Source organism: Miscanthus floridulus, chromosome 6 (genome assembly GCF_019320115.1).
Source record: "Miscanthus floridulus cultivar M001 chromosome 6, ASM1932011v1, whole genome shotgun sequence".
NCBI lineage: Eukaryota > Viridiplantae > Streptophyta > Magnoliopsida > Poales > Poaceae > Miscanthus > Miscanthus floridulus.
In genome coordinates, this window is record NC_089585.1 from 128,565,615 (window position 1) to 128,592,581 (window position 26,967).

At 43.7% G+C, this 26,967-nt stretch overlaps 3 protein-coding genes across 5 annotated transcripts; 1 reads left to right on the forward strand and 2 right to left on the reverse strand.

Moving 5' to 3' along the window:
• The first annotated feature begins 272 nt into the window (after positions 1–272).
• Positions 273–3,895, forward strand: LOC136456936 (DNA ligase 6-like). 2 transcript variants are annotated; one of them, XM_066456948.1, is made up of 5 exons: positions 273–554; positions 677–782; positions 1,582–1,793; positions 1,898–2,098; positions 2,464–3,895. In XM_066456948.1, exons 1-5 carry the CDS (start codon positions 360–362, stop codon positions 3,601–3,603), a joined length of 1,854 nt encoding a protein of 617 aa, XP_066313045.1. In that variant the 5' UTR covers positions 273–359; the 3' UTR covers positions 3,604–3,895. The 2 variants fall into 2 exon arrangements, with proteins under 2 accessions (XP_066313045.1, XP_066313046.1); XM_066456949.1 differs by having other exon boundaries at positions 1,633–1,793.
• Positions 3,896–4,107: 212 nt separating this feature from the next.
• LOC136456937 (scarecrow-like protein 1) lies at positions 4,108–8,166 on the reverse strand. 2 transcript variants are annotated; one of them, XM_066456951.1, is made up of 5 exons: positions 8,010–8,166; positions 7,572–7,894; positions 4,888–6,366; positions 4,593–4,748; positions 4,108–4,488 (listed from the first exon to the last, which is right to left on the reverse strand). In XM_066456951.1, the coding sequence occupies exons 3-5, from the start codon at positions 6,240–6,242 to the stop codon at positions 4,290–4,292; spliced, it is 1,710 nt and encodes a 569-aa protein (XP_066313048.1). In that variant the 5' UTR covers positions 6,243–6,366; positions 7,572–7,894; positions 8,010–8,166; the 3' UTR covers positions 4,108–4,289. The 2 variants fall into 2 exon arrangements, with proteins under 2 accessions (XP_066313048.1, XP_066313047.1); XM_066456950.1 differs by lacking the exon at positions 7,572–7,894.
• Positions 8,167–21,629: 13,463 nt separating this feature from the next.
• Positions 21,630–25,315, reverse strand: LOC136459572 (F-box protein SKP2A-like). The gene is made up of 5 exons (XM_066459408.1): positions 25,203–25,315; positions 23,813–24,131; positions 22,587–22,935; positions 22,371–22,512; positions 21,630–22,270 (listed from the first exon to the last, which is right to left on the reverse strand). Exons 2-5 carry the CDS (start codon positions 24,070–24,072, stop codon positions 21,873–21,875), a joined length of 1,149 nt encoding a protein of 382 aa, XP_066315505.1. The 5' UTR covers positions 24,073–24,131; positions 25,203–25,315; the 3' UTR covers positions 21,630–21,872.
• Positions 25,316–26,967: the final 1,652 nt, after the last annotated feature.

Sequence of the window (26,967 nt, forward strand, 5' to 3'; positions counted from 1 at the left end):
AGTCTAACGGCCGAAGATCCACGGAATCGAATACACAGACAAAGCGGCCCGAACTTCTTCGACAAAAAGACGACGCGGGACCCACCCAAACTGCAAAAGGCAGCAAGTTACCAGGTTAAGCACGCAGGTCTGGTCACTCACCCAAACTCCGAACGCCCGTTAACCCGTTACTCTTCCTTCCGAAGGAAGGAGACGGCTGCCCAGCTTCCCCCATTCCGCGCGCATATAAACCGTCGACGAACTCCACCATGTTTCCATCCATCAAGGAAAACTCCACCCTTGTGACCCCACTGAACAGCGGCCGCGATCTGGGAAAGGGAGGGACCTATCCATAATTTAGGAAAGGAACCTGGGGGAGAATGCCGATAGACATGCCGCGGGGGCTCCCCTTCGCCGTCGACACGTGGGGTCCCTCCTCCCGGCGCCGGCGCCACCGCTTCCTCACCCACGCGCACCGGGACCACCTCGTCGGCGCCGGTGCCGAAATCGACGGGGGAGGGACCATCTACGCCTCCCGCCTCACCCTGCACCTCGCGCTTCGCCACTTTCCCCAGGTAATTAACCATTTTCCCTCCCTCTGTATGTTCAGTTCCGCCAAAATGTTTCTGTTGGGGTGTCTTTGCCCTTTTGCTAAAAGCTCTTGCGCCGCGGTGTGAAACTGTGAATTGTGATGCAGTTGGGGAGTTGGGAGTTCGTGGAGATGGAGGTGGGGAGGACGGTGGTGCTGGATGATCCCACCGGCGCCTTCTCTGTCACCACGTACGACGCAAATCACTGCCCTGGTAATATGTTCTTTCTAACTATTCCATTTCTGTCGATGTCATTACTTGTTTTTTTTAGGAAACAGGAGGGGTAGCCCCCTACTGGTTAATATATATTAATTAATAGCAGAAAAAGATGTGTCCAAGCAACAGAATTCAAGAAACGAAAAAGGACAGAAATAATATTAAGAAGATCACAATTGGTGCTCTAGCCATTCTTCTATAAGAGGGAAATATTTTTTCTTCGCTCTATGGATAACCAGAGAGAACTCTTTTTTGAAAAATACCTGCAATTTGATATAGATGGCTGAATTCCTTGGACTATATGGTCATTCCTTGAGACCCAAATGCCCCAGCTCATTAGTATGATGACTTCCATGTAGAAGTTGACTCCCAATTGGTGTTTGAAGTGCTCCAGAGTAATAAAGAGTTCATCATCGGTGTCAATGCTAAGATTAAGACTGAACCAGCAAGCTTGCGCGAAGTCACACTTGAAGATTAGGTGTTCCAGGGTTTCCTCCGTAGGTTGGGTGCATAAGACACAATCATAAGAGGGGAGATCCCTTACTTGGTAATTATAAGGGGGTATAAGTTACTTGGTAATTAGGCAAAAAAAAATTAGTCAGGAGCTTGTCAAGAATGCTCTGCGATTTATTTGATATCAAACCTAGCAAAAATGTAAATGTAATGTGATGCTATCTCTTTGTGTAGAGTGTAGAGAACATTTGTCCATTGTTCTGTTTGATTTGAGCTCAGTATGCTCGTTATGTGCTCCTAGGAGTAAGGGATGGCTTATGCTTGGCCTGATTGGTGATTTCAGGGGCAGTCATGTTCTTGTTTGAGGGTCAATTTGGTACCATACTTCACACAGGGGACTGTCGGCTTACACCAGACTGCATACAGGATTTGCCAATGAAGTACATAACAAAGAAAGGAAACGAAAACATTTGCCGACTTGACTTTGTATTCCTAGATTGCACCTTCTCCAAGTGCTTCCTCAAGCTACCGAGCAAGGAGTCAGCAATCCGGCAGGTTGTTCTCTGTGCTGTGATTAGATATGTTCTCTATGTACCTTGTAGAAGTGTTCTTCTGACAACAGGGATAGTTACAATTGATAAATGATTCAGTGATTGCAGGTTATATCTTGCATATGGAAGCATCCACATGCACTGTTTGTTTTCCTTGCTTCTGATCTTCTTGGGCATGAAGATATACTAGTTGAGGTGTCAAGGACTTTCGGATCAAAAATCTATGTCGACCGGAAATTGGATTGTTTTAAAGCACTATCACTGACAGCCCCTGAAATCATCACTGATGATTCATCTTCTCGCTTTCAGGTATATTATCCCATGAAATGCATCCCTCCATCTTCCTAATACTGATTTTTTGCATTACTTTCATTTTTGAAGCCTGCCCATAAGGGAAATATTTGCCTGACAGTAGTCAGTCACTATGACTTTATAATACACATGGAAGCTAGCTGATTCGTTTCCATTTTAAGGCAAAATAAGTTAATGTCAATCCTATTATACATTAGGTTAGTATCATAACATCAAGGTTCTTGTTTCGTAAAAAAAATTACACACAATTGGTTGGTACCTGATGCTGAGTCCTGCACCTTCTATCATTTCTTCTGGTGCCTATCACATGGAGTGACCCCTTGTTTTCTTCCTTGTCGGTTGTGACCTTCTTAACCCCACAGATGGTTGGGTTCCACCAGTTATATGATAGAGCAAGCAAAGAGCTTGCAGAGGCAAGGGCAAATCTCCAACCTGAACCCTTATTTATTCGTCCATCAACACAGTGGTATGCAAGCTGTGCTCGAAACCAGAAGAAACCCAGTCTAACAGAAGCTGAGCAGGATGAGTTTGGCATCTGGCATGTTTGTTTCTCCATTCACTCCTCTCGTGATGAGTTGGAGCAGGCACTACAACTTCTCCAACCTCAGTGGGTTATTTCAACCACTCCGCCGTGCTTCGCCATTGAGCTGAGCTATGTAAAGAAACATTGTTTCAAGACCCGCTTAACAGCTGATGATCCACTGTGGAAAATATTCAGAGATCCTCTTGAAAAGTCAGTGTCCTCCCCTTGTTCAGTGCTTGCGTCTGAAACACAGACAAACGAAGATAACTCAAGTTTTGTTGTTGATGATGATCATTCATCTTCCACCAGCGATGGATGTACATATTTAAATGTAATAAGCACCCTTGAACTGAAATTTGTGCCACCCCCTCCACCTGAAGAACCAGACATCACATTGTTTGGAAGAGCAAGGTTTGCCTCTCAAGCAATTGACATTATGAAAGAAGAGTACATTATCTTAGAAGAAGCCAGGGCATGTGCACCAACAGATTCGGTTCATGGTAGTAGTGAAGATGTTGAAACATATTCTTCAATGGATTTCGATACGAAACAACCACCAGCCTCCCAGCAGGATCCCATGGCAGTTGGAGATGATGTGACTTCCTGTAAGCATGAAGCAACCTCAACACAATTAGAAGCGTGTCAAGTGAAGTTATTACCTGCTGGTCAACACAATATGTTAGTGGTGTCTGATCAACTTGAAGAGTCAGAAGTTGCAGAGGAGTCAAAATCATCGAGTTCCACGGAAGACTTAAACCTTACCATGGCCAGAAGTGCAGAAAGAACTGATTGTCAAAAGGATCCTTTGTGCATTATTGGATCATCAAAATGTTTGAATACAAGTTTGAAGAGGCTTTACAGGTCAAGGAATATCCCTGTTCCTAGACCTCTTCCATCGCTTGTCGAGTCCTCTAAACGGGTCAAAATGCGACCAAATATTAATTATAATCCATTGAATTCACGACACAGCTTACCCTAAATCCCTAATGACATGATTGAGCTTATACCCATATATGTCATATTGTGAGAGCCAAAAAATTCAGATTCTCTGAGTATATAAATGGATTATTTCAGAAGAGGACACCTGTATATTGCTTATTGTGATAATACTTGGATTCTATTGGGTATACAAGTATACCTGGATTGATTCCGAAGATGATACCTGTATAGTGTTGATCCAACTTTCATAAGCTTGTACATGAGCTTTGTACGCTTGTCAAATTGTTGTACTACAGAAAGTGATGTAATTACATGATGACTCTATTGGATAATCTTAAGTCTTATGTCAAATATGTTCTCAGCAAAGTTCACTTTTCGCATTGATGTACCAAATATCATGATAATCTGTCGTGGATCTTGCTTCTGATTCAGAATTGTTTGCTGCAGGTGAGTACAAAATATCTTCTAGTTCAGTAATGCATAATTTTTAAACACAAAGTAGAGTCGCCATGTCATGACTCTTCTATCCTAAAATACAGATTCATCACGCAACAAGATGCTACTAGCACCGGGTAATCAGCCAAACTCAATTATTCTGACAAGCATACATCTACGATTAAGTAAGGTTCAGTTAACAGCCCAGCGGTCACATCTTTTTACAGTCTGCACCGGAAGCTCCTAAAATACAACAATACTAATGCAACTCCACACGTGAGCTCTAATTCTCTATTGCCATGCGGAGGAGACAATGAGAGTCTTCTCCCCCCAGCCGAAGTGAAGCCCGCCATGATCCTCATGGAACTTGTACCTATCACAATATGATTTCAGTACCGACTTTATTCCACTGATGACATTGCTGTTAAATGGGCATGGTGTGAAGCCAGCCATTGTCATTCTTGCTCTCCATTTTCCAGCAACTTCGTACCTGCAACATGTAACAGCTTCACTATCAGTTTCTTAAATTTCAGGAAAAAGGGTGAGAATGCAGGGTGCAGGACTGGTAAAAGCATGGCTGGGTACAGGTAGTACCTCTCCACACGATCAGGACCTTCACAAGCCAAGATGTTAACAATTTCTCGTGCAAGACACTGCCTCTCCACATTCATTCTATCTGGGCTCTCCCTTGGAAGTGTCGCATCTAAAGAATCAAAAAGCGCAGAGTAGTAATCATAGACTTCACGGAACCTGTGAAAGTCAGATGTTAATGCTACTGTAGGAGTCATAAGATCAAAACATACATGGGGTTCATATATAAAATCCACAGTACAACATTAGATTAGCATCTAGAGTGGACTCAAGACTTTCTTTTAATAAAGTCACTAACCTTGGCAGAAATGGTGCAGTATTGGTATTGGCATCCTGCTCAACAAGGGTCACTAGCTTAGGATGGAGTCCCTTCACCATACGAAGGAGCTGGTCCCTTTCATTCATAATTGAAACACTCTCATCAGGAAGATGGTGCAACTGGAATGCAAAATTGACAACAAGTGCTTCACCAGGACGACAATCAAGCATCGCAGGTGTAACATCCCCAATGTTAGCACCCACTGCCCTGAATTCGAAAGAGACCCCACAGTCCTCTGCAAGCTTCTCTAGGCGTTGCCCAATGACCCTCAGACCTCCAATGGGCCTCTGAACTGTCTCAGGATCATCAACACCAGTTATCCTCAAATGGCGTGGCTTGTTTGCATTGTTTTTCAGAAATTGTATCAATGTAATGTACTGGCTGCCCTGATTGATGTCAAAGTCGATAATGTGCAGTCTTTCTTCTCCTTTGCAGGCTTCAACTATAGCATAATTAGCAGCCATGAAGCCCAAACGGAAGCATGGGCATATTTCAAAGAGGATTTGCATTGCTGAAAGTTGATACAGAGTTGGAGGATCCTTGCATGTCAAAGCCTTGTAGATGCCGTTCCCTGAAGCTACTATTCTTGCAGCAAGGCCCTCTACCAGGTATGCTGCAATCCTTTCAGAAGGGTCCCCTTGAATGGAGACCATCTGTCGGAGTTCTGTTATGATCGCCTGTGCTTCATCTGTGTTGTATTCAGACAATGCAGTAGCACAGTCAAAGAGCAATTGCTTTGGAGTCCTTGGAGCTCCACTGTTGCTAACAGCACAACTGATGCTTGACTCTGATTCTTTTGGTGAATTTGGAAGCAATACATTCTTCATGGGGTCAGCCCATTCATCATTAATGCTACCTGCCTGGGAAATGTCAAATAAGATATCATCACCATCGTCAAGTAAAGCATGCTCCAGCTCCTGAAGCTTCAGCTTAATGTCATCTTCATCGAACTCTACTTCGATTTCAGAACTCTGACTATCTGATACAGACTGGGAGTTCTGCTGCGAGACATTAGAAATCACTGGTGAATCTTTTGCTGCATCAGAGCATGAGTTAGACTGAGTATCTGCAACACTTGGAGATCGTCCATCATCAGTTACATGGTATGGTTTTAGTGAGGCCTGCTGACTACAAAAGGAGTTTTGAAATGCAGCAGATGGTGCTCCAGTGAAACCCATATGCCCATACTCATTGTATGGTTCTGGGTCATAACGGAACAACTGTGTATCAGAGGAAAATCTTCGAGCAGCAAAGCTTGAGCTTGGTGTGGCAAATTTATTAATGTATAGATTGTCCGTGTAAGCTGACGGGTCCAGTCGCCTAGCAAAAGACATAACTTTTCCCTTTCAACCTTTTAGGCTAAACTTGTTGTGAGCCTTAATTGCTTCAGAATCTCAGATAACTTCAGGTTAACACGAGGTTCCTCTAATTGAATTGTTTGACAAAACCGTCTACTACCTGAAATATAAGGAAACAGTTTATCAACTAACCGACCGACCATGGAATCACAACTAGCAGTGGTCTAACATATAAAGCTACTTTTGACTTGCCAGCACTTTTTCAGTTGTCTGGGTAAACAGAATGCATCATTCTTCTTTTGATTATTCCACAAAGACAGAATGCATCATTCTTCTTTTGATTATTCCACAAAGAAAAGTAAGTTAATGGACATTCTTTGGGGAAACCGCAACACTGAGTAGGCATCACTATATGATTAAACATTTGAACTACTGAGCCCTGAATCATTCTGGGCAAGGGCAGGCAGCAAAGAGAGTGGGCGATCTGATCCCAGTGGCCTAAACCCACTCACGGCACGGTGGCCATTGTAAAGTTTTTCCCCCCTTTTCTGTTGTTTGGCTTAGGCCTAACTCTTCTTCTACATCTGGTTAACCTCCTGCCAATTTTACGTTCAAAAGAAATAACATCCTGAATCGTCGTAGGCTTAGTACTAGAATGTGTTATATGATGCAACAGAAACCCAAGCAAACTTATGTAGTCCAATCAAGATGGAAGTAGAATAATCCTCTATCATGTTGCAGCCATTGGATTAAACTTTAAACAGGTTACGAGGAAAACACTAGTCACTATCACGCGCCTTCTAGAATATGACTTCAAACAGGTTACGAGGAAAACACTAGTCACTATCACGCGCCTTCTAGAATATGGTAAGGAACTAAGCATGCTTATAGATTAAGCAATATTGACTGAATGCCCTCCCGCAAAAAGATTGGCAATGTTTTGGGGTAAACTCTAGCGATTAACATGCACCTTCTAGTGCACGGTAAGCAACTAAGCAATAAGCACGCGTATAATTAAGCAATATTGACTGAATGCCCTTCCGCAAAAAGATTGGCAACATTGACTGATTGCCATGTTCCACGCAAGAAAAAGAAAGACCGGCTAGTGATTACCGGATCTTGGGGAAAAATAATAATGAACTAGCGAGAGTAAGCATACCTAAATTAAACACGCTGGATGGGATCGATTGTCCCAAATATCAGCATATCAAAGACTAAACACACCACAAATGCCAAGGCAAAGATGGCCAAAATACAGCTCTCGCGCGCCAGAATAAAAGAAAAAGGGAGTTCACTTTTAAATAAAATCCTCAACAGCAATCCGCTTTCTCCGGGGAAGAATATCTAATCAAACTTTGATCATACCTCCATACTGAAGATTTTGTTAGAGCTGAAATACTTGCAGTTGCAGTGCTCACAGTGGCCCAATCATAAGAAATCCCAATTGCCACGGACCGTTCAACCAGATTAGAATCAGTTACAGCACAAGTTAATTAAAAAAGCATCGACCTCCCCTTCTAACATCACCATGCACCGCAAATCCTGGGCTTCTCTACACGCGGCTTCTAATTGCTCAACCATGAGTAGCAGTACTCAACAAGACAAGACTATGAAGCGCGTTGTAAAAAATCATGTTTTTTTCAGACATCCACGAGCAATCCAGCAACTTCGATTTCATGAAAAACGCCCTTAAAATCCATACGAAGCAAGGACGAAAGAAGAACCAAAACAGAAGCAGCAAACAGAAGAGTCAATCTTGCAGGCAAGGAGGCAAAGAGGTATTCACGGACAGAGAGATTGTACCGGCAAGTACAGGCGCGAATCAACGGGGCGGGCGTGAGCCGGATCGGCGACCTGCGTGGTGGGAAACGGAGGGGGAGCAGCGACGCGGAGGGGCGGAACGGGAAGTGGGGAGCAGGCGAACAGCTGCAGTGCAGGGGGAGGGGAAGAAAAGAAGGGATGGGCTGGTAGGGAGTGGCGGCGAAAGTCGTCCTATACGTATGTCATGCGCGGTCAGTACGACCGTCGGCTGTGCCGCGGATCCTCTGCGCCGCCCGCTCCACCGGCTTCTCCAACTTGCGTTGCGTCCACTTTGGGCTAGTATTTTGTATCCTTTTAAATATTTTTATACTTTTCTCGTTATAAAAAAGTAATGTGTTTTTTTTGTAAATGACCTGCGTCAGTTCGGCGCTGTACATATAACAATAGAGAAGTAAAACAAGAAAATACAAAACCGACATAAGACACGCCATGCAACAACTAGTATCGTTTGTTTTTATGCCATTAAAATGAAGGCATGCAACTACTTAAGGTACATCCAATCTTCTCTTCCAATATGGTTGTATGTGGCCAATATTCTAGTTTCATTTTTTCTGACCTCGTTCGCTTCGCTGGAAAAATAAGCCAAAACACTGTTCCGGCTGATTTGTTGTGAGAGAAAAACACTGTTCCAGCTGAAAAAACAAGCCAAAAAACGGATTATAAGATAAGCGAACATGGTCAATTGTCACTACTATGATTTTTAGTTGTCATTTCGGGCAACCTAGAAATGATACTTGAGGGACTCAACTAATAGACTTTTCCTTATAAGAAAAATAGATAGTGGATAGTGTTGAACGGTGAGTGGAAGATCAGGTAAACGTTGAGAATGCTAGCTGTTGACATTTTTAAAAAGGGGGGATGATGGTGAAAATTCATACATGTATTAAATTTGACAATATACTATATTATATTGGTTAGCCTAGACATTTTGCAAAGAGAGGCAACCTAATGTTCTAGAACACCATCTTTTGTGGCAAAGAGTCAAGGACAATCGTGGAGCAGAAGAGGCACGGATAGCACTCCTTGGACCTTTGGTTTCTATATCTGGTCGTGGAACAAAAATGTTCACAAGGAAGACTTGATGGTCACTGCTGGGATTATATATATATTTTACATGATTGAGATGAGATAATCTATGTAGAGTGAGTCAGAAAAACTCGTTCATGTCGCTGCATGACATTTTGTAGATCAGGTCAACCAAGGATCTAATACACACCTGTAACTGGTTTTTCATGGTAGTAATTTCTGTGACACCATGCAGTTGAGACTGGGTCTCTCTTCGGCCACAGTAATTTGAGTACACAGTCTGTTCGGCTAGGGCTGAAACGATCATATACGATCATGGATTATTACTGCTGGCTGGTTGGTGTGAGAAAAAAATACTGTACAATCGTTTACGACCAAACAAACAGGCTGACAGATGTTCGCTTACACACGATCCTATCCATTGGTGGCGTGGTGACGTACGCGTTCTCCTTGTTATTCCACCTAGCTAATAACCAACAAAAACACACAAGTTGCCAGCCAATGGCCTCTCCTGCCTTCACCATCGAAGTAAAAACTTCATATACACGCAAGCAGTGTATATATATGATGAGTAATATGCGAGTTTACTGTTTACCCCCAAATTAATATCATTTCCTTTCACTCTCCCAAGTGTGAACGGTGGTTTATGCTGGGGATTCCGGTAACCAGGCCACCATCATCAGTCGTGTCCGTGTTCCTTTCATCCTGTGTGCTTTCTAGCAAAAAGTTGGGCGATCGAATAGAATAGTAGAGATTTTTTATTCAGGCCATAGAGTTTGGAGAAACGTCATTACAATTCATCTATTTAGACATTTACCATTATAATTTCAATTCTTCCCCATCTATGCCATTTTCTACGTCTGCAGTGTATAAGGGCGCGCTGTCAGGCACGTATTCTACCGGATTGCATATGGGCGTCGAGTTCTCGTCTCCTCCGTCAGACCGACCTGCCCACAGAGACGCGAGTGCGGCGAGGAGAGGCGTCCGTGGGCGGGTCAGTCTGATGGAGGAGACGGAGACTCGATGTCCATATGCATCCGATAGAATACGTGCCTGGCATTGGGCCCTTGTATGCTGTAGGCGTAGAAAATGGCATAGATAAAGGAGAATTTGATTTACAATGGCAGATGTCTAAATAGGTGAATTGTAATAGCGTTTCTCTAAACTCGTAGAATTATAATGGTCTACCTAAAAAAAGTCCCTAGAATATATGCGTGTCGCGGCCACCACTAGTGCTATATATCTCCCTTGCAAGATCAGTCACGCCCGGAATGTCGTTTTGCATGGCGTCTTTTTGACTAATTTTCCCCACTCGTGTTTAGCATGCACGGCCCGTGCCGTGCGTGATGCTGCTAGTTAAATGCGTGCGTATGCATGTAGCATGCGGCAGCACCAATCGTTTCAGCCCTAGCTAGCAAATTATTTGTAGAGAGCTTCCAATCCCATACTTCCTCGGTTCTCTTTTCAGTGTCGCTATAATATTTAGGCTGGCCAAACTTTCTTATTGACTAGATTTATAACAAATTTGGATAATATTTGTATATCCAAATAAAAATAGATTCAACGATCTATTTAATGATACTAATTATATACTATAAATATTAATATATTTTTTAGAGTAAAATGCACCGAGGTCCATTAACTTATGAGAGGCTATCATATAGATCATCAACTCTCAAACTGTATTTTTTGGTCCTTAAACTTTTTAAGTGACCCACTGTAAGTCCATACTCATTCGTTTATGCAGAAAACTACCTCCATTTCTTTTTCTTTCACATGCTTACCCCTCTTGTCTTCTCAGCACACAGGGCTGGCTGGAGAGCGCACTGAGCTTGCATGGCGGCATGCAGTTCGAGCAAGCGGGACAGGAATATGTGTGCCTCCGATCCTCTCCCGCCTCCCTCACTCTCGCACGCACACGACGTCGTACGTGGCAGCTAGCATCACGACCGCTGCAGCATAGCACAGACGACGATCGACGACATGGCGGCGGCAACCTTCTTCGCGCGTGGCGGCGGCGCAGCATCGACGGCGCGGCGGCGCTGGTAGTGGCGGGCGCCGTCGTGCTGGCGGTGTCGTCATCGTCCGGCAAGGACCGCGCCATGTGCGCGGACCGACTGATGGGCCTGACGACTTGCCTGACGTTCGTGCAGGACAAGGCGACGGCGCGCGCGCCCACGCCCCACTAGCTGCCGCGCGGGCTCAAGCAGGTGGTGGCTCATGCCCAGCACCGGCCCGTACACACACTACGTACCTCGCGGTGCACGGCAAAAGCTAGCTAGCTAGGGCCATGCGCGCTGACTAATAGGCAAGGTCGTCCGGCCAGCCGGCCGTGTGCACAGTAATTCGTTGCTCTCGGTGGACACAACCTTTTTAAGTTACAACAGACCATGTACGTGCTATAGTATCAGTACCGCTGAACAGCAGTACTGACGGTCGGTTTGGCGACTTAGCCCTCCACAGCGTAGGGCTTGAGTGATGCTTATTTTGGAGTGAGAAAAATTGGGATCCGCTCCTCCCATTGTAGCAATCGATTCCAACTCGTAGTGGTGCTAGAAAAACAAAGAGCAGAGCAAGAACTTGCGTCGCTCCCAGTTGATGCCTAGTGAATAGAAAACGATTTCATTTCGTACTTTTGTGCTCACGCAGAGCCATTAGCCATGCAACTGGTGCTCGGCTGGGCGCTGCTTGAGCACAAAAGTACAAAATGAAATCGTTTTCTATTCAATGGGCATCAGCTGGGAGCGATGCAAGTTCTTGCTCCGCTCTTTGTTTTTCTGGCACCACTACAAGTTAGAATCGATTGCTACAATGGGAGAAGTGGATCCTAGTTTTTCTCTCTCTAAAATAAGCATCACTCAAGCCCTACGCTGTGGAGGGCTACATGCGTATCAGCGATCCGAACTGGAGTAGAGAGAGAACAGTGCGTGGCAGTGTCAATAAACTTCTGAAAAAACAACTCACCAGCGTCGCATGGCCCATCTGCCGGTACGCGCACATGGCACGGTCCTTGGCGAAGTCCGCACGGGCCACGCCGATCGACGACGACACCGCCAACACGACGGGCCGCCACCACCAGCGCGCCACCGCTGCGCGCGAAGAAGGCTGTTGCTGCCATGTCGTCGATCATCATCTGTACTACCCTGCGGCGATCATGCTGCTAGCTGTCGCGTACGACGTCGTGTGCGCGCGAGAGGGAGGCAGGCATGTCCTTGTCCCGCTTGCTCGATCACACTCCATGCTCCCATGCAAGCTTAGTGCGCTCTCCCGCCAGCCTTGTGTGCTCAGGAGACAAGCTAGGAGAGGTTGGCATGTGAAAGAAAAAGAAGGGGAGGGAGGTTTCTGTAAAATATAAACATAAACAAAGGGGTATGGACCTGCAGTGAATTATTTTAAAAGTTTAGGGACTAAAAAATACAGTTTAAGAGTTGATGGACCTAGATGACACACTCTTAAAAGTTGATGGATCTCTGGTGCATTTTACTCTTTTTTTATATATTTAGTCAAAATTGAGTACATTTACTTCTCGACGATAGATACGGAGGGAGTACATGCATGGTGCTGCATTGATGAGTATACTTATTGACTCATGTATTTGCTAGCACTACTATATGGCAGGGGATAGGAAGCTCCTGCACCTGCAAATACTCATGTATACTTTCTCCATCTAAAGAAAATACAATTCTCAATTTTCGGTGAGTCAAACCGTTTAAATTTAACTAAAGTTATAAAAAAATAGTAATATTTATAATAAAAATATATTATTAAATTAACTATAAAATATATATTTATATTAAAAACTAATTAAATACATAAAATATTAATATTATTCACTATAAATTTAATCAAACTTATGCTAGTTTGATCCACACCTAGCCGTAGTTTGGTAGTTGTATTCTTTTTTACCCTAGGGAGTACTAGACTGATTTGCGCGCTCAGCTGGCAGCTGCGCATGTGTAGGGGGAGGGACGAAAAGATTGAACAGCACCAAACAGCGGTCGAAACCCGGAGGAGAAAAAAAGAAAAAGGAAAAAAGGAAAAAGAACAGCGTCCCAAGCCCGGAGGAGCACAAAAAAAAAAGAGAGGGAAAAACAAAAAAGGAAAAATGAAAAGAAAAAAATGAACAGTAGCAGAAGGGTTGAGGAGGCAGGGATTTCTGGGTGGTTAGGAAGTACTCCCTCCATGCTAAAAAATATTATGAATATAAATTATGAATAACTTTTAAGTTGTTGAGTTGGAAAATATGAAAACCATATGTATAGATTTGTCTTGAAAAATACTTTCACAAAAATTTATATATATTATTTTTTAATAAATATTTTTATAAAAATAAATAGTCAAAGTTACGCCTTAGAAACCACATCGCTATTCGAAACGACTTTATTTTTTTTAGTATGGAAGTAGTTATATATAAAGTGGGGTATGGGTTTGGCTATATATGATTAATGTCAGTTATGTCGCGACCGTCACACTGCGGCACTGCATTCAACGCAAAAAAAAAAGGCATGGTGCGACGCAGAGAATCTGCGTACGGGCCTGGCGAAATAATGCATGTGTACAACGGCTCGTGAAGGCATTGCCTGCATTCTCGACGACAGCATGCATCTCACGCAAGAGTCAGGACGATACATCGATATTGATAACACAAGTGGCCACATCATCGTCTTTGGCTGTTCCAGCTAGGATTCAGAAATCTTTTCCCGGTTATCTGAGCAGTGCACGCCAGGGATAGATAGATGAATGGAACGGATAACCGTTTCTCTCCTCTCCTCTCGTCACTTCGCTGGAACTGAATGAAGATATAGAGCTAGCTTCAGCCCTTTTCCCGTCGTTTCCTGAAGACGGCGATGGACAATAATGAATAATGAGTAAAATGCACCCTGGGTACTTAAACTATTGGGGCATTATCATTCAGGTACTCGAACTGAAAAAGCTACCACCTGGGTACTTAAACTATGGGGACATTACCATCTGGGTACTCGAACTAAAAAACCTCCCACTTGGGTACTTAAACTATTGGGCCATTACCATCTGGGTGCCGTCGCCGCCGCTGCAGAGTGACCAGGAGCGCGGGAAAATGAATTTTGATTTTTTTTCTTTTTCTGAAAATGGATGAATAGTGCTAGAATTTGTTATTTTTGTAAAAAAATAATTAGAGCTCCAAACATTCTAAAAATTTTTGTGTAGCCTCTATATGATGTACTCTACCTAGAAAAAATATGAAACTTGGAAAATGAATAGTTTTTGTATGTTTAAAAATTATCTCTTTTAATTAATAAATGAACTTCCATAAATTTTATAATTAAAATAAATAAATGTCCAAAAAGAGGCGGGTAGGCCGCCTCTTTTTGGACATTTATTTATTTTAATTATAAAATTTATGGAAGTTCATTTATTAATTAAAAGAGGTAATTTTTAAACATACAAAAACTATTCATTTTCCAAGTTTCATATTTTTTCTAGGTAGAGTACATCATATAGAGGCTACACAAAAATTTTTAGAATGTTTGGAGCTCTAATTATTTTTTTACAAAAATAACAAATTCTAGCACTATTCATCCATTTTCAGAAAAAGAAAAAGAATCAAAATTCATTTTCCCGCGCTCCTGGTCACTCTGCAGCGGCGGCGACGGCACCCAGATGGTAATGGCCCAATAGTTTAAGTACCCAAGTGGGAGGTTTTTTAGTTCGAGTACCCAGATGATGATAATGCTCCCATAGTTTAAGTACCCAGGTGGTAACTTTTTCAGTTCAAGTACCTAGATGGTAATGCCCCAATAGTTTAAGTACCCAGGGTGCATTTTACTCATGAATAATCTACTATCGAGCTGGAGTGCCGGATCGCATCGACGACGGCAGCGTCGGACGGAGACGTGTCGTTTGAAGCGCATGCGTGGAGATTTCTTCTCTCTGTTTGCCGTCGTCAACGATCATATCTATCTCCGTCGTTCTTCAATTCCAGCAGCTGACAAAACTCAGTCATATATGTATATCATCTGCAATCTGCAGCTACAAGTCCTTGACAGCGAGTCCAAACCAAGGCAGAAGTCAAGGCACCAGCCAGCCAGCTAATGAGGTCGTCCACGGTCAGCTGCGTCGGAACGCCAATGCTGCAAATAGTCGCACGGAAGAATATGCATGTAGAGGCCTCCGCGGTCCCAAACCACACTATTTTTTGAGGCAGCAGCTTTGGTTAGTCTAGATCGATGATCATGGAAACAAATGACGGAGTCCAAGCCACCAATTATTAGGTACAACAGGTTAGGTTTCAAATCCGATCCGGTGCTCCAATCCCGTTCATCGCGTCGGCGACATTTAGGCCGACTTTCGAATGCAGCGACCAAATTGCATGCCGACTTGGCGTACTACTACAAAGATTTCTAAGATGCCTTCGATTAATAGAGACTGTCTAAAAGTAGTTCAGACTCCAAAAATACACGATGCTTTTCTTTGAGTCCGTTTACGAAGACAAACAAATAATTACTCTCTCTATAATTTGATTTATATACACGGTTTTTTTACAATGGCTGACTCTATAAAAAAGCCTAAGGTCCAATTGAAAACCCTAGTGCTACACGCCCAATTTTTTATAATTTGACTCTTTTTTTGAAAAAAATTACGTTCGGCCCCCTGATAGACTTAAACTCATCTTTGACCCTAGGGTCGGCGCTAAGACTTATGGCGCCGAGGTAACACGTCTGGGCGCCACGGATCTTGGCTCCGAGGTGCCTGGCCGTGCATAGCAGGACATTCTAGGTGACGTTGACGTAGCCGGTACGTCGGTGCCAGAATACATGGCGCCGAGCTCGGCGCCACAAATCTTGGCGCCGAGCATGGATTCAGAGCGCGGTGGAGTGGGCGATGGAGGTTGCTGAGGTTGACTGCTCGTTGCATTCATGTTGCTCACTAGTCATTGCTCACACGTTGCATTCATGTTGCTCACTAGTCACTGCTCACACGTTGCAGCAATAATGACCCCCATAAGTACCACTACCACAGTACTAGAAGCATGGATTGGCCGCTTTACCTTCTATGAAGCAGCACAGAGCAAACATCATAGAAGCAACAAGAACAATTTACTGTGCTATTTAACTACACTAATTAACTAGCAGCTTAAAAAACAATTAACTAGCAGCTGATACTGTGCTACTTGAAACTTGAATTGTGAAATTTTGACTAAGCTTTCAGGTCGATGTACATGCCCGGGGATCGGTGACAGGTGGCCACTGCATTTTCTCGACAAATTAATGATCTATCTCATCAATTTTTAATTCTACAGTGATTAAATTGAGATGCCCTAGTTGGTTCTCTTGGAGCATGGCGTCACGACTGATGAGATGACATTAAAAACTGACCACAACGTATGCCCAATAATTTTATCAGAATGGAATGAAATGCTAGAAATAGTACGTGTCATTTTTCATTAGTATATGTGTATTGTATCGTGGCAGTTGGTAGGGCTGTAAGTTGCATTGCTTATGTGTTAAGGAATATTAAAGAGCATCGGTGAAATTTTTTTAGGGCAATAATAAAGAGCATCAGTGATAGTGTGCCAGCTAGTACTACTAGATCACGCATGTGGTACCTGGTATTACTTTCGTGCCGTGCGTGAGCAAAGATTGCAGGCTTTGTTCGGCTTGCTGAAACTTGGCTAAAAGTGACTAAAAATACTGTTCTGGCTGAATTATTGTGAGAGAAAAATATTGTTCCGGCTAAAAACATAAGTTGAATAGTGCCATTTTGAAGGTAAGCCGAACGGAGCCGTAGCGCAAAGTGCTTGTTATTTAATCATATTATTGTGGCACAGTGTGTTTGCCTCTAATCGTAGTTTTTGTTGATGCTAGTGCTGGCTAGCTAGCAAATACTCGTATGAGCTACGCATGACCGAGGGAAAAAAATATGAGCTAAGCAAACCTTTCCAAAGTTCAATAAATGCATGCCACCGAACACTCTGGTAGGTGCGCCTATAAATGCATGCCACCGAACACTGGTCGGTGAGCAACATGAATGCAACATGTGAGCAGTGACTAGTGAGCAGTCAACCTCAGCGACCTCCACCGCCCGCTCCACCGCGCTCTGAATCCATGCTCGGCGTCAAGATCTGTGGCACTGAGCTCGGCGCCATGTATTCTGGCGCCGAGGTATCGGTCACGTCAACGTCACCTATGATGCCCTGCTATGCACGGCCAGGCACCTCGGAGCCAAGATCTGTGACGCCGATCCCCAGGGTCCAAAGATGAGTTTAAGTCTCTCAGAGGCCAAACGTAAATTTTCTTTAAAAAAAACCAAATTATAAAAATTTGGGTGCTACATGCCTCCCTGGCTCCTCCCCACTAATCGCCACCACCCCTTTCTTCTCCTCCGAAGCCTTCACCCTCTCAGCCACTTCTCCGCCTCTCTCTCTCTCTCTCTCTCTCTCTCTCTCTCTCTCTCTCTCTCTCTCTCTCTCTCTCTCTCTCTCTCTCTCTCTCTCCGTTAGGCAGAGCACATCACTACCTCTTAGCTTCCTCTCCGATCCATACCTCCGGAGGTTGGGATACAGTGCACGCATAATGCGTGATCTAATTGGATGACATAGGGTGGCACGGGATCTGCTCGGGAGCACGAGATCAAGCAGATGGAGGTTTAGCAGCTGGAAATGTGGAACATGGCCATGTTTCACATTTTGCGAACTTCGCCCCAAACGTGGAATGGGAACATCGTTCCAAACACAGTGGGAACACGACCTGGAGCAAAGGTACACCAAACCAGAAGTTTAGGATGCTCAGCTGCTCACAATAGCGTATATTCCTCTTTCTGATCATGCATTTTAGATCATGCCATGATTTGTTAATGTTAATGCCGTATAGACACCAGATGAAAATATAACAATCTACCGTGATGGAACAAGTTCATAATGGTTGCCGATGCATTTACCAAAATAAAATATGTTCCTCATTCTAAGAACCTCGTTCATGTTACACTAGATACGCATTCCATCTTCCGAAGGAACAATGCAAATAAATGTACCCCTCACGATTTTTAAAAGTGATAGATGTTCCATGTTTCACGTTCGTGTTCCTCAATCGGAACGTTCCGCGAACTTGGCTTTCCGGGAACCTTGATGCTATAAGGGTGAAGGTCATGCAGCGCGGGATCGCGTTGAAGGTTAATTATAGGTTTCGTTTTCGCATATTATTTCTTTCGTTTGACATATATTTGTTCCTTTATTATTATTATTTTGCTCATTTTGCAGGTAACTCGGCATGCTGGAGGACGTATGCATTGGTAGCAATTTAGAATTTTCAAAACGATCGGTTAATCTTGTCAAATAATTTTCACATAGCCGACAGGTTAAGCTCATATCATCAAGCCCAGTAAGCTCTTATCATCACACATCACAACATCGGCCTAGTTCAAAACAGGCACGACCGGCCATATTGATAATTGGCCCATATTAACGTCTGACAAAAGGCCCAGCAAGTACATCCATCGGCCTTGTTCAGTTGTTCGAAAGTGCAACGAAGACAGCCCGTTGGGCGTTGGCTTTAGAAATGAGGAAAAAGTCCATTTTGCCTCCCAACTATAGCGAATGTCAGATTTTTCTCCCTCAACTATAAATAAGACATAGTTCTCTCTCATCTCTCAAAACCGGTCACTTTACCTCTATGGATGTTTCCGTTGGTGTTTTTTTCTTTTTTTTTTCTTTTTATGTTTATTTTGGCTGAATCTTTAAAAAATCATAGTAAATCATAAAAAAAATCAGAAAATAGAAAATCCAATTGCGTTGGACTCCACATTAGTAGTTCTATACAGTGAACATACGATATGGTATGCTTTATTATAAGTTTTTGTTTTAACTTCATATTTATTTTTTCTATAATTAATTCATAGTTGTTATTTCTCTGATTCAATCGTGGTGAAATTTTTATGGTGGCCTAATCATTACATGCTTGAGCTGTAGTAAAAATTTCATACTCATTGAATAACGCATGATTGAGTTATATTTTTATATAGGTTTATGTTTGTTAAATAGTTTTTAAATAAAATTAAATCTATAACTCAGTCATATATGATTCAATGAGCATGAAATTTTTGTTAGACTCCACATGAGTAGATCTACATAATAAACATATGATATCGTATGTTTTAGTACAAATTTTTTGCTGTAACTTTAGATCTATGTTTTTTCTATAATTAATTCATAGCTCCAGTTTCTATGGTCCAATTATGGTGAAATTTTTATGGTGGTCTAATCATTTAATTCTTGAGATGTAGCAAAAATTTCATGCTCATTGGATCATGCATAATTGAGTTATAGTTTTATCTATATAAACCTAGATAAATTAATAGATACATCTATAACTCAGTCATATATGATCCAATGAGCATGAATTTTTTTCTATATCGCAAGCATACAATGATTAATCCATAATAAAAGTTTTACCCTGATTGGACAAGAGAAACTGCAGCTATGAATTCATTATATAAAAATATAGATATAAGGTTGCAACAAAAACTTTGTACTAAAGCATATCATGTTATATGTTCACTGTATAGAACTACTCATGTGAAGTCCAACACAATTGATTTTTTCTATTTTATGATTTTTCTATGATTTAATATAATTTTTCAAAGATTCAACCAAAATAAACCTAAAAGAAAAAAAGAAAACCACGAACAGAAACAACTATGGAGATAAATGACCCATTTGAGAGATGTGGGTGTGTGGGTGGGGTGGGGGGGGGGGGGGGGGGGCGGAAACTGACTTTCGTGATAGTTGAGAGAGACAAAATAGATTTTTTCCGTGTGCTGATCACTGCTGCTGAAAGACTCGGGTTTTTTTTTAAAAGATCCGGTTGCCCGGCGTTGTATTAATAAGCAAAGGGGAAGTAGAGTTACATCCTTACAAGCGCAATCTCAGTTATTGGAAACTTAGCTAATTACTCACGTAAGAGTTTTCGATCCTTAGATAACTAAGACTCCCATCCCTAGCCATTGCTGTGCTGTTTTTGGTTATTTTCCTAGTGTCCAAAACACACGGATATAAAAAGTAGACAGCCCCTTTTCTGAAAGGAGAAATTCCTTTCTTTGAATTGAATTAAGAAAAAGAGTAAAGTGCACCAGCGGTCCCTAAACTTGTACCGTTGTGTCATCCCGGTCTCTAAACTCGTAAATCGACCGTTTATGTCCTCAAACTTGTTCATTTGTGTCATCTTGGTCTCTAAACTTGTTCGACTGTGTCATTCCGGTCCCTAAACTTGTAAATCACCCGTTTAGGTTCTCAAACTTATTCAGTTGTGTCATCCCGGTCCCTAAACTTGGTTTTGAGTCTCATCTGGTCAAAACAGGGTGATCTAACAACTTTATATCAAAAATTAATTCATAACTTTTTAATATGAACTCGAATGAAGACAAACTTTATATCAAAATTGTAGCACTCGACGCGATCTACGACTTTGTAGTTGAAAAGTTTTTGAATTAAAACTGTTTAGGGTCCCAAAATATTATTGTATGTTTATAGATTTTAAAATTTGAAATTTAAAATTAAATTTTGGGACACTAAATGACTTCAAACAAAAAAAAATTAACTACAAAGTTGTAGATCGTATTGAGAACTATAACTTTCATATAGACCATATCAATATCCAAGATTGTTTGATAATTTTAAATTTCAAATTTCAAAATCTATAAACATACAATAATATTTTGGGACCCTAAACCGTTTGAATTCAAAAACTTTTCAACTACAAAGTCGTAGATCGCGTCGAGGGCTACAATTTTGATATAAAGTTTGTCTTCATTCGAGTTCATATGAAAAAGTTATGAATTATTTTTTTGATATAAAGTTGTTAGATCACCCTGTTTTGACCCAGATGAGACTCAAAACCAAGTTTAGCGACCGGGATGACATAACTGAACAAGTTTGAGGACCTAAACGGATGATTTGCAAGTTGAGGGACCGGAATGACACAGCCGAACAAGTTTAGGGACCGAGATGACACATGTGAACAAATTTGAGGATCTAAACGATCGATTTGCGAGTTTAGGGACCGGGATGACACAGTTGTAGAAGTTTAGGACTGCTGGTGCACTTTCCTCTAAGAAAAAAGCTACCACAAGCGCAAATCCTCGTTTGACAGGGCAGCTGGTTTTGGCAAAAACGAAAAGAAGGCTCCCATGGCAGCGTCGGGGCTGTTTGGTTCCTAATTTGCCACAAGTAACCTTAGGCAAACGTAGCTAAACCACAAAAATAGCTAGAAAATTTAGTTCACTTTGCAGTGCCTAGCAGCCTGTTCGTTTGACTGTGGCTTGTCATAAACGATCCTAAATTTTCAGTCGGAACAATATTTTTCTCTCACACAAACCAGCCAGCAGTACTTCTTCACGAACCATCCAACCGAACAGGCTAGGTCATTTTGCCATGCCTAGAAAATCTTGCCACAGGCACGGGCGCACGGCTGCCAGCAACACAGCACCAATCTTGCCGCAGGCACAGGCGCACGGCTGCGAGCCAGCAGCACAGCTTGGCTGTGGCTTGTCGTAAACGATAGTAAATTTCTAACCGGAATATTATTTTTCTCTCACATAAACTAGCCAGCACTACTTCTTTACGAACCAGCAACGATATGAACCAACCGAACAGGCTAGACCAAGGCCACAAATACAGTCCATTTTTTACAGACAATAAGCTTAACTCAGTTGCTTCTACACGGTTCAATACAGCTCCCTAGAGAGTAGATACCCTAGTACAAGCCCATACAACACAACACAAAAGCACCTCACACAACAGCCCCGTCGCGCACGCACACATCCCAGAACCACAGCTCCACAATGCGATCAGTAGGCGTGGTTGGAGAGGATGACGCGCCCGGCTCGGTGAGGGTGCAGCGCGCAGGCGCAGTGCACGGAAGTGAGGCTGAGGCACCCGCTGATGATGAGCGAGTGCCGCTCCGGGCACGTGTGCAGCGCCGGGAACGAGTCGCACACTGCCTGCACCGCGGGCGGGGTCAGCGCCGTGCACTGGCTGATGTTCAGGCTCGCCAGCCCATCCCGCTCCCGGTCATTGCCACCGCCGCCGCCGCTTTTCGCTGTCGCGTCCCAGCCCCCGCCCTGGCTCCGCATGCGGCTGTTGGCGGCCAGGGAGTACATGGCGCGGTCAGTGATGTTCTGGCAGTAGTACAGGCCCAGGGAACGCAGGTGAGGGCAGCCGTTCGCCAGCGCAACCACGCTCTCATCTGTAGCAAGAGATCAAACAAGCGTCAGGCCAAAGAGTAGTCAGCTAAGTTTTAGGATAGTTTTGCAGGATTCGACACCAAATACGTAAATGCAAGTTACCTGTTATAAGAACACAACCGCACAAGTCCACAGCCCTGAGCTCAGGGCATCCTGAAGCCAAGCTGGTCACTCCCTTGTCAGTGATGCTATCACACCAGCCCAAGTTCAACGATTGCAGCTGGCCACAGTTACAAGCAATGGCCTACACCACCAAAATAGCAGGAATTAAGGAATCAATGCAAGCTCAAGAAAACAATGCTACACAAAATGAAGTACCTGTAGTGCTCTGTCAGAAGCTGCCCTCACACACCCGCACAGGTTCAAGCATTTCAGGTTCTTGCACTGGCTAGAGAGGAACACGAGAGCCGCATCACTGAAATTGGAGCACCCACTGATGTTGAGCCTTGTAAGGTGAGGGCACCCATGAGCCAGGGCGTACAAGGACCGGTCGCTGAGCCTAAAGCTTCTGCTAAGATCCAGCTCGCGTAAATCATGGCAGTTGTTTGCCACGGCCTCCACGCCACTGTCTTCTAGCTGAGCTCTGATTTGGCGTAGAGATAGAACTTGCAGCTTCGTGAATTTGTGAGCCAGTGACATCACCAAGTCATTCATGTGGCCCTGGCACCTGAATTTGACATTTTCTTTGGTCAATAAACACTTTCCTCTCCAAAAGTCATTCAAAAAGACCAGGTGGTCATCTAGGAACTGAAGTAAACAAAGTTTATTACGTACTTTATTTGCATAGCACAAGGAACTTTAGCATAAACATGAAGGAAGCCAAGCACAATATATCTCATCCAAAAATTACATAAGCTGGGAATGTTATAGGAAGACATGTCACTCTAGGATGACTTTGCTATATCAGAAAGAAAAAAAAATCACACCAGTTCTATTCGAAGGCTTATGTGGATACACAACTACTTTGTGTATCAGAAGGTATGAAATAATGAACTAAAACTACTGCTTGAAGTTTGCTATGTAAGTATGTATGATCCACAGGGATTCTTGTACAGTACTTCGGTTGCCACACAGCCCATGTATAATCATTTATGGCTACCTTTTTAGGTTTCTCTCTATAATCTAGTCAACTGTTGGGCCGAGAAATCAGCACATGGAATTCTCATGTTTGCAATGACCTTTATAGCAAGAACATCATATGGTTGACTGTCTACATCATGTGGTTGAACAACAGCAGCAACAACAGTATTTTGCCAAACAACAACATCAAAGAAAATGATCTACTGAAAAGAAATTCAACCAAACAGGTTATCATGATGGATTTAGATTATGGAATTAGTGACTGAATGCACTGCAATCAAACATTATGACGATATTGGGTTAAATATCTAAGAAACCGAAGACAGCTGAATACTAATCCACTATTGTATCCAAATCTACAGTATGGAAGCTGCTAGATTTTAAAATCTTGATATTGATGAACTCATCTTCTGAAGATAATGTATGTCAAACTGAAACAGACATGCTTGAAAGACAATTCTTACCATGATAGTGAAAGATTTGCAACTCCCCACCCTAATGTGTCACGCCATCCTGTGCATACACCGGAGGCCACAATGACTATCCTGTCATCTCCAACTAGTGAAATGATACGCAGGAGTAGCTCCATGGGAAGGTCTTTCCAGTTCGTGAAGCTGGTTTCATTGCCAGCATCCTGAGGCTGTTGACTCTGGTCACCTCCAGCAACCATTAGAGTATTGAACGAAGTGTTCAATTCCCCACTCGATGGCTGTGCACTATCCATTTTAATATTATCTAAGTGCAGAGCCAGTCCTTTTCTGAGAACCGAAAATGCAACTTAACCTGCAATCATTAGAATACTAATGAATAAACCTATACTGAACTTGTCACAGAAACATTTTACGAACTAAAAAGTCTGTGCACAGGTGTAATTAGCGCTGAGTAGTTGCTGAGTAGTCTTGTACGCTTGCATAATATTTGTAACGAGAAGCCCTATGCACAGGAGATCATAGTAAAATTCCCAACTCTGAAATCCAGACCATGGAACATGAACACCACTTCATTGATAAGGTGGCAATTATCGCCTATCTACTACAACACAAACCAAAAAGGCACATCGCAAGCACACAGATGCAGGTTTGCAGCACTACAGGTCAAGGACACGATAAATAAAGAATCTAAACATCTATTTCTTCTTTAGATCTTCCGGACAGAAATACCAAAAATGCACACACGAAACGCACAAAGAGTGTGTGTTTGTCGCAATCAGAAATCTTTTACTTCTTTAGATGGATTTCTACTCTAATAGCCAAACTACTTAGTTGGGAAAAGTATGAAACGCATCGAGTAAAATGTGGAAGCGGCAAGTATAAAGGCAGCACGACCTATGCTAGGTACCGAACGTTTTTTTTTTTTGGTAAAGCATCGAAATTTCCGGCAAAAACATCGGAGGCGTGCTTTACAACGCAAAGCTCAACAAACCAAACCAGTACAGCAAACCAACGTTCGGATGAATCGAGAGGAATGGGGAAGTAAATCCTCCATAGCTATCGATAAATCCCAAATCTTTGGGGTGACAAATCCGGCGCAGGCAGCATGCATCTACTCATTAAAGGGACCCACAGCCACTGCAAGTATCGAGATGAAAGGAATATCCGAGAAAACAACTCCAGATCACCCGCGCGTTGCAGTAGCTCTCGCGCAGAGACAACCACAGAAAAGACGACGATACTACCGGTGAAAAGGCCCGAAGATTCAGCGGGGAAACCCTAGCAACCACGAAAAATCTAGCCTCAGAAGGCGATCTCGGTATCAGGAGCAGGCCAGCGTGCGCAGGAATCCCGAATCAAAACCAAGCAATCTGAACTCCCATCCTATCCAGGAGAGAAAAAAAGACGCGAGCTTTCTGCTCACCTAGTAGTCCGAGAAGCGAAGCAACGCCTGTGCCCAACTCTATCCAAATCGCGGCGGAGAAGATACTGTAGTTTTTAGTCGCAGTTGTGAACTGCGACTGCCTTGGGACGGAGGAGGACGGGGGTGCTAAATAGCAAGCGCAGCGCACGACACGCGACGGGGAGGCTCGAGGAGGCGGGACGGGCGGGTGGCGGGGCCGGGCACGTGTGCTGTGGCGTCGGCTACTCGGCTGGGGACCGGGACCGTTTTTTTTTTTTTTTTTTTTTTTTTTTTTTTTTTTTTTTGCCGGAAACGCTAGTGTGCGGGGGTCCGTCCCGTCTAGATGGACCCCGCACTGCTAGACTGACTACTCGCCCGCCTGGCCTGTGATCCGCGCGCACCAGTCTCTCGGTCTCCTTGTCCGCTCCTCGCCTCCTCCACTCTCCCGCTGTTGCGTCGCGCGCTGTCGCCTCTCTCTCCCTCCGTGACTCCCTCCTTCCCTCCTCGGCCTCCATGTCCCAGGAGAGGAGGGCGATGTCGATGGCTTTCGACGAGCCGCCCCTCCATCCCTCCCTCTGTGACCTCCATGCCACCGGAGAAGAGGGCGACGGCGGCAGCTTCCGGCGAGGTAGGTGGGTCATTCTCTGAATCTGAGCCCTCCTCCACCACCACCTTCTCCTCCTCTAGATCTAAGGGATGCGGCGGTGGCTAGGGTTCCGGCGAGCTCTCGGGGTCAGATCTCGCCGTGTTGCAATGGTTTTTTGGATGTTGCAACATATGATTTCAAATGTTGCAATGATATTTTTTGGGTTGTTGCAACAGATGTTTTTGCGATGTTGCAGTAGTACTGCTTTGAGATGTTGCAGTATGTTTCAGTTGCTTCAATCTCATGTTGCAGTAGGCGTTCCATGTTGTTGCAAATGTTTTTATTTCGAGCGTTGTTTCATATGCTTCACACCAGTGTTGTAATAACATGTTTTAAATATTTCAGCTCATTCAGCCTATTGTTGCAACAGTTAGTTCGGTGTGGTTGCAATAATATGTTCATGGTGTTTCAGCTGCTTCATCCTAATGTTTCAGCTGTTGTTCCTTGTCGTTGCAATAATATATTTATGGTGTTTCAACTGCTTCATCCCAATGTTGCAGCTATTCAAATGTTTTAGCTCTTTCAACCTATTGTTGCAGCCGTTTGTTCTGTGTGGTTGCAATAATATGTTTATGGTGTTTTCAGCTGCTTCAGCTTAATGTTGCAGTAGTTGTTTTCGTGTTGTTGCAATAATATGTTCACGGTGTTTCAGCTGCTTCAGCCTAATATTGCAGTAGTTGTTTCCGTGTTGTTGCACGTGTTTTATTTCAACTTTCTATATTGTTCGTCCGGGGAGGGGTGGGCCGTGGCGGCCGGGGGCGTGTGGCTCGCCGAAGGGATAGTGGACAGAAGCGTTGGGGGCGAGCGGATGGGGGGTGCTACGGTCAGGGGAGCGATGGGGCATGCTCGTCGCGCATGTGGAGCGGTGCGAAGGCGGACACGGCGGGCTGTGGGGACGGGCTGCGGGGGCGAGCTGGCGGCGCGAGCAGCGCGGGGGAAACGAGCACAGAAGAGAAACGGGGGGAGCAGCATTGGCCTCCGTCACGTAGACGTGCGGAGGCTTGCGTCAGCGGCACCGTCCGATAGATCGGTATCCATCGGACATCCGGGCGCCAGCACTACCTATTTTTATCTCGCTTGTTTGCGCTTCTCGCCTTCTCCGGATGCGAGGGGGGGGGGGCGGGAAAGCGGGAGGAGCGC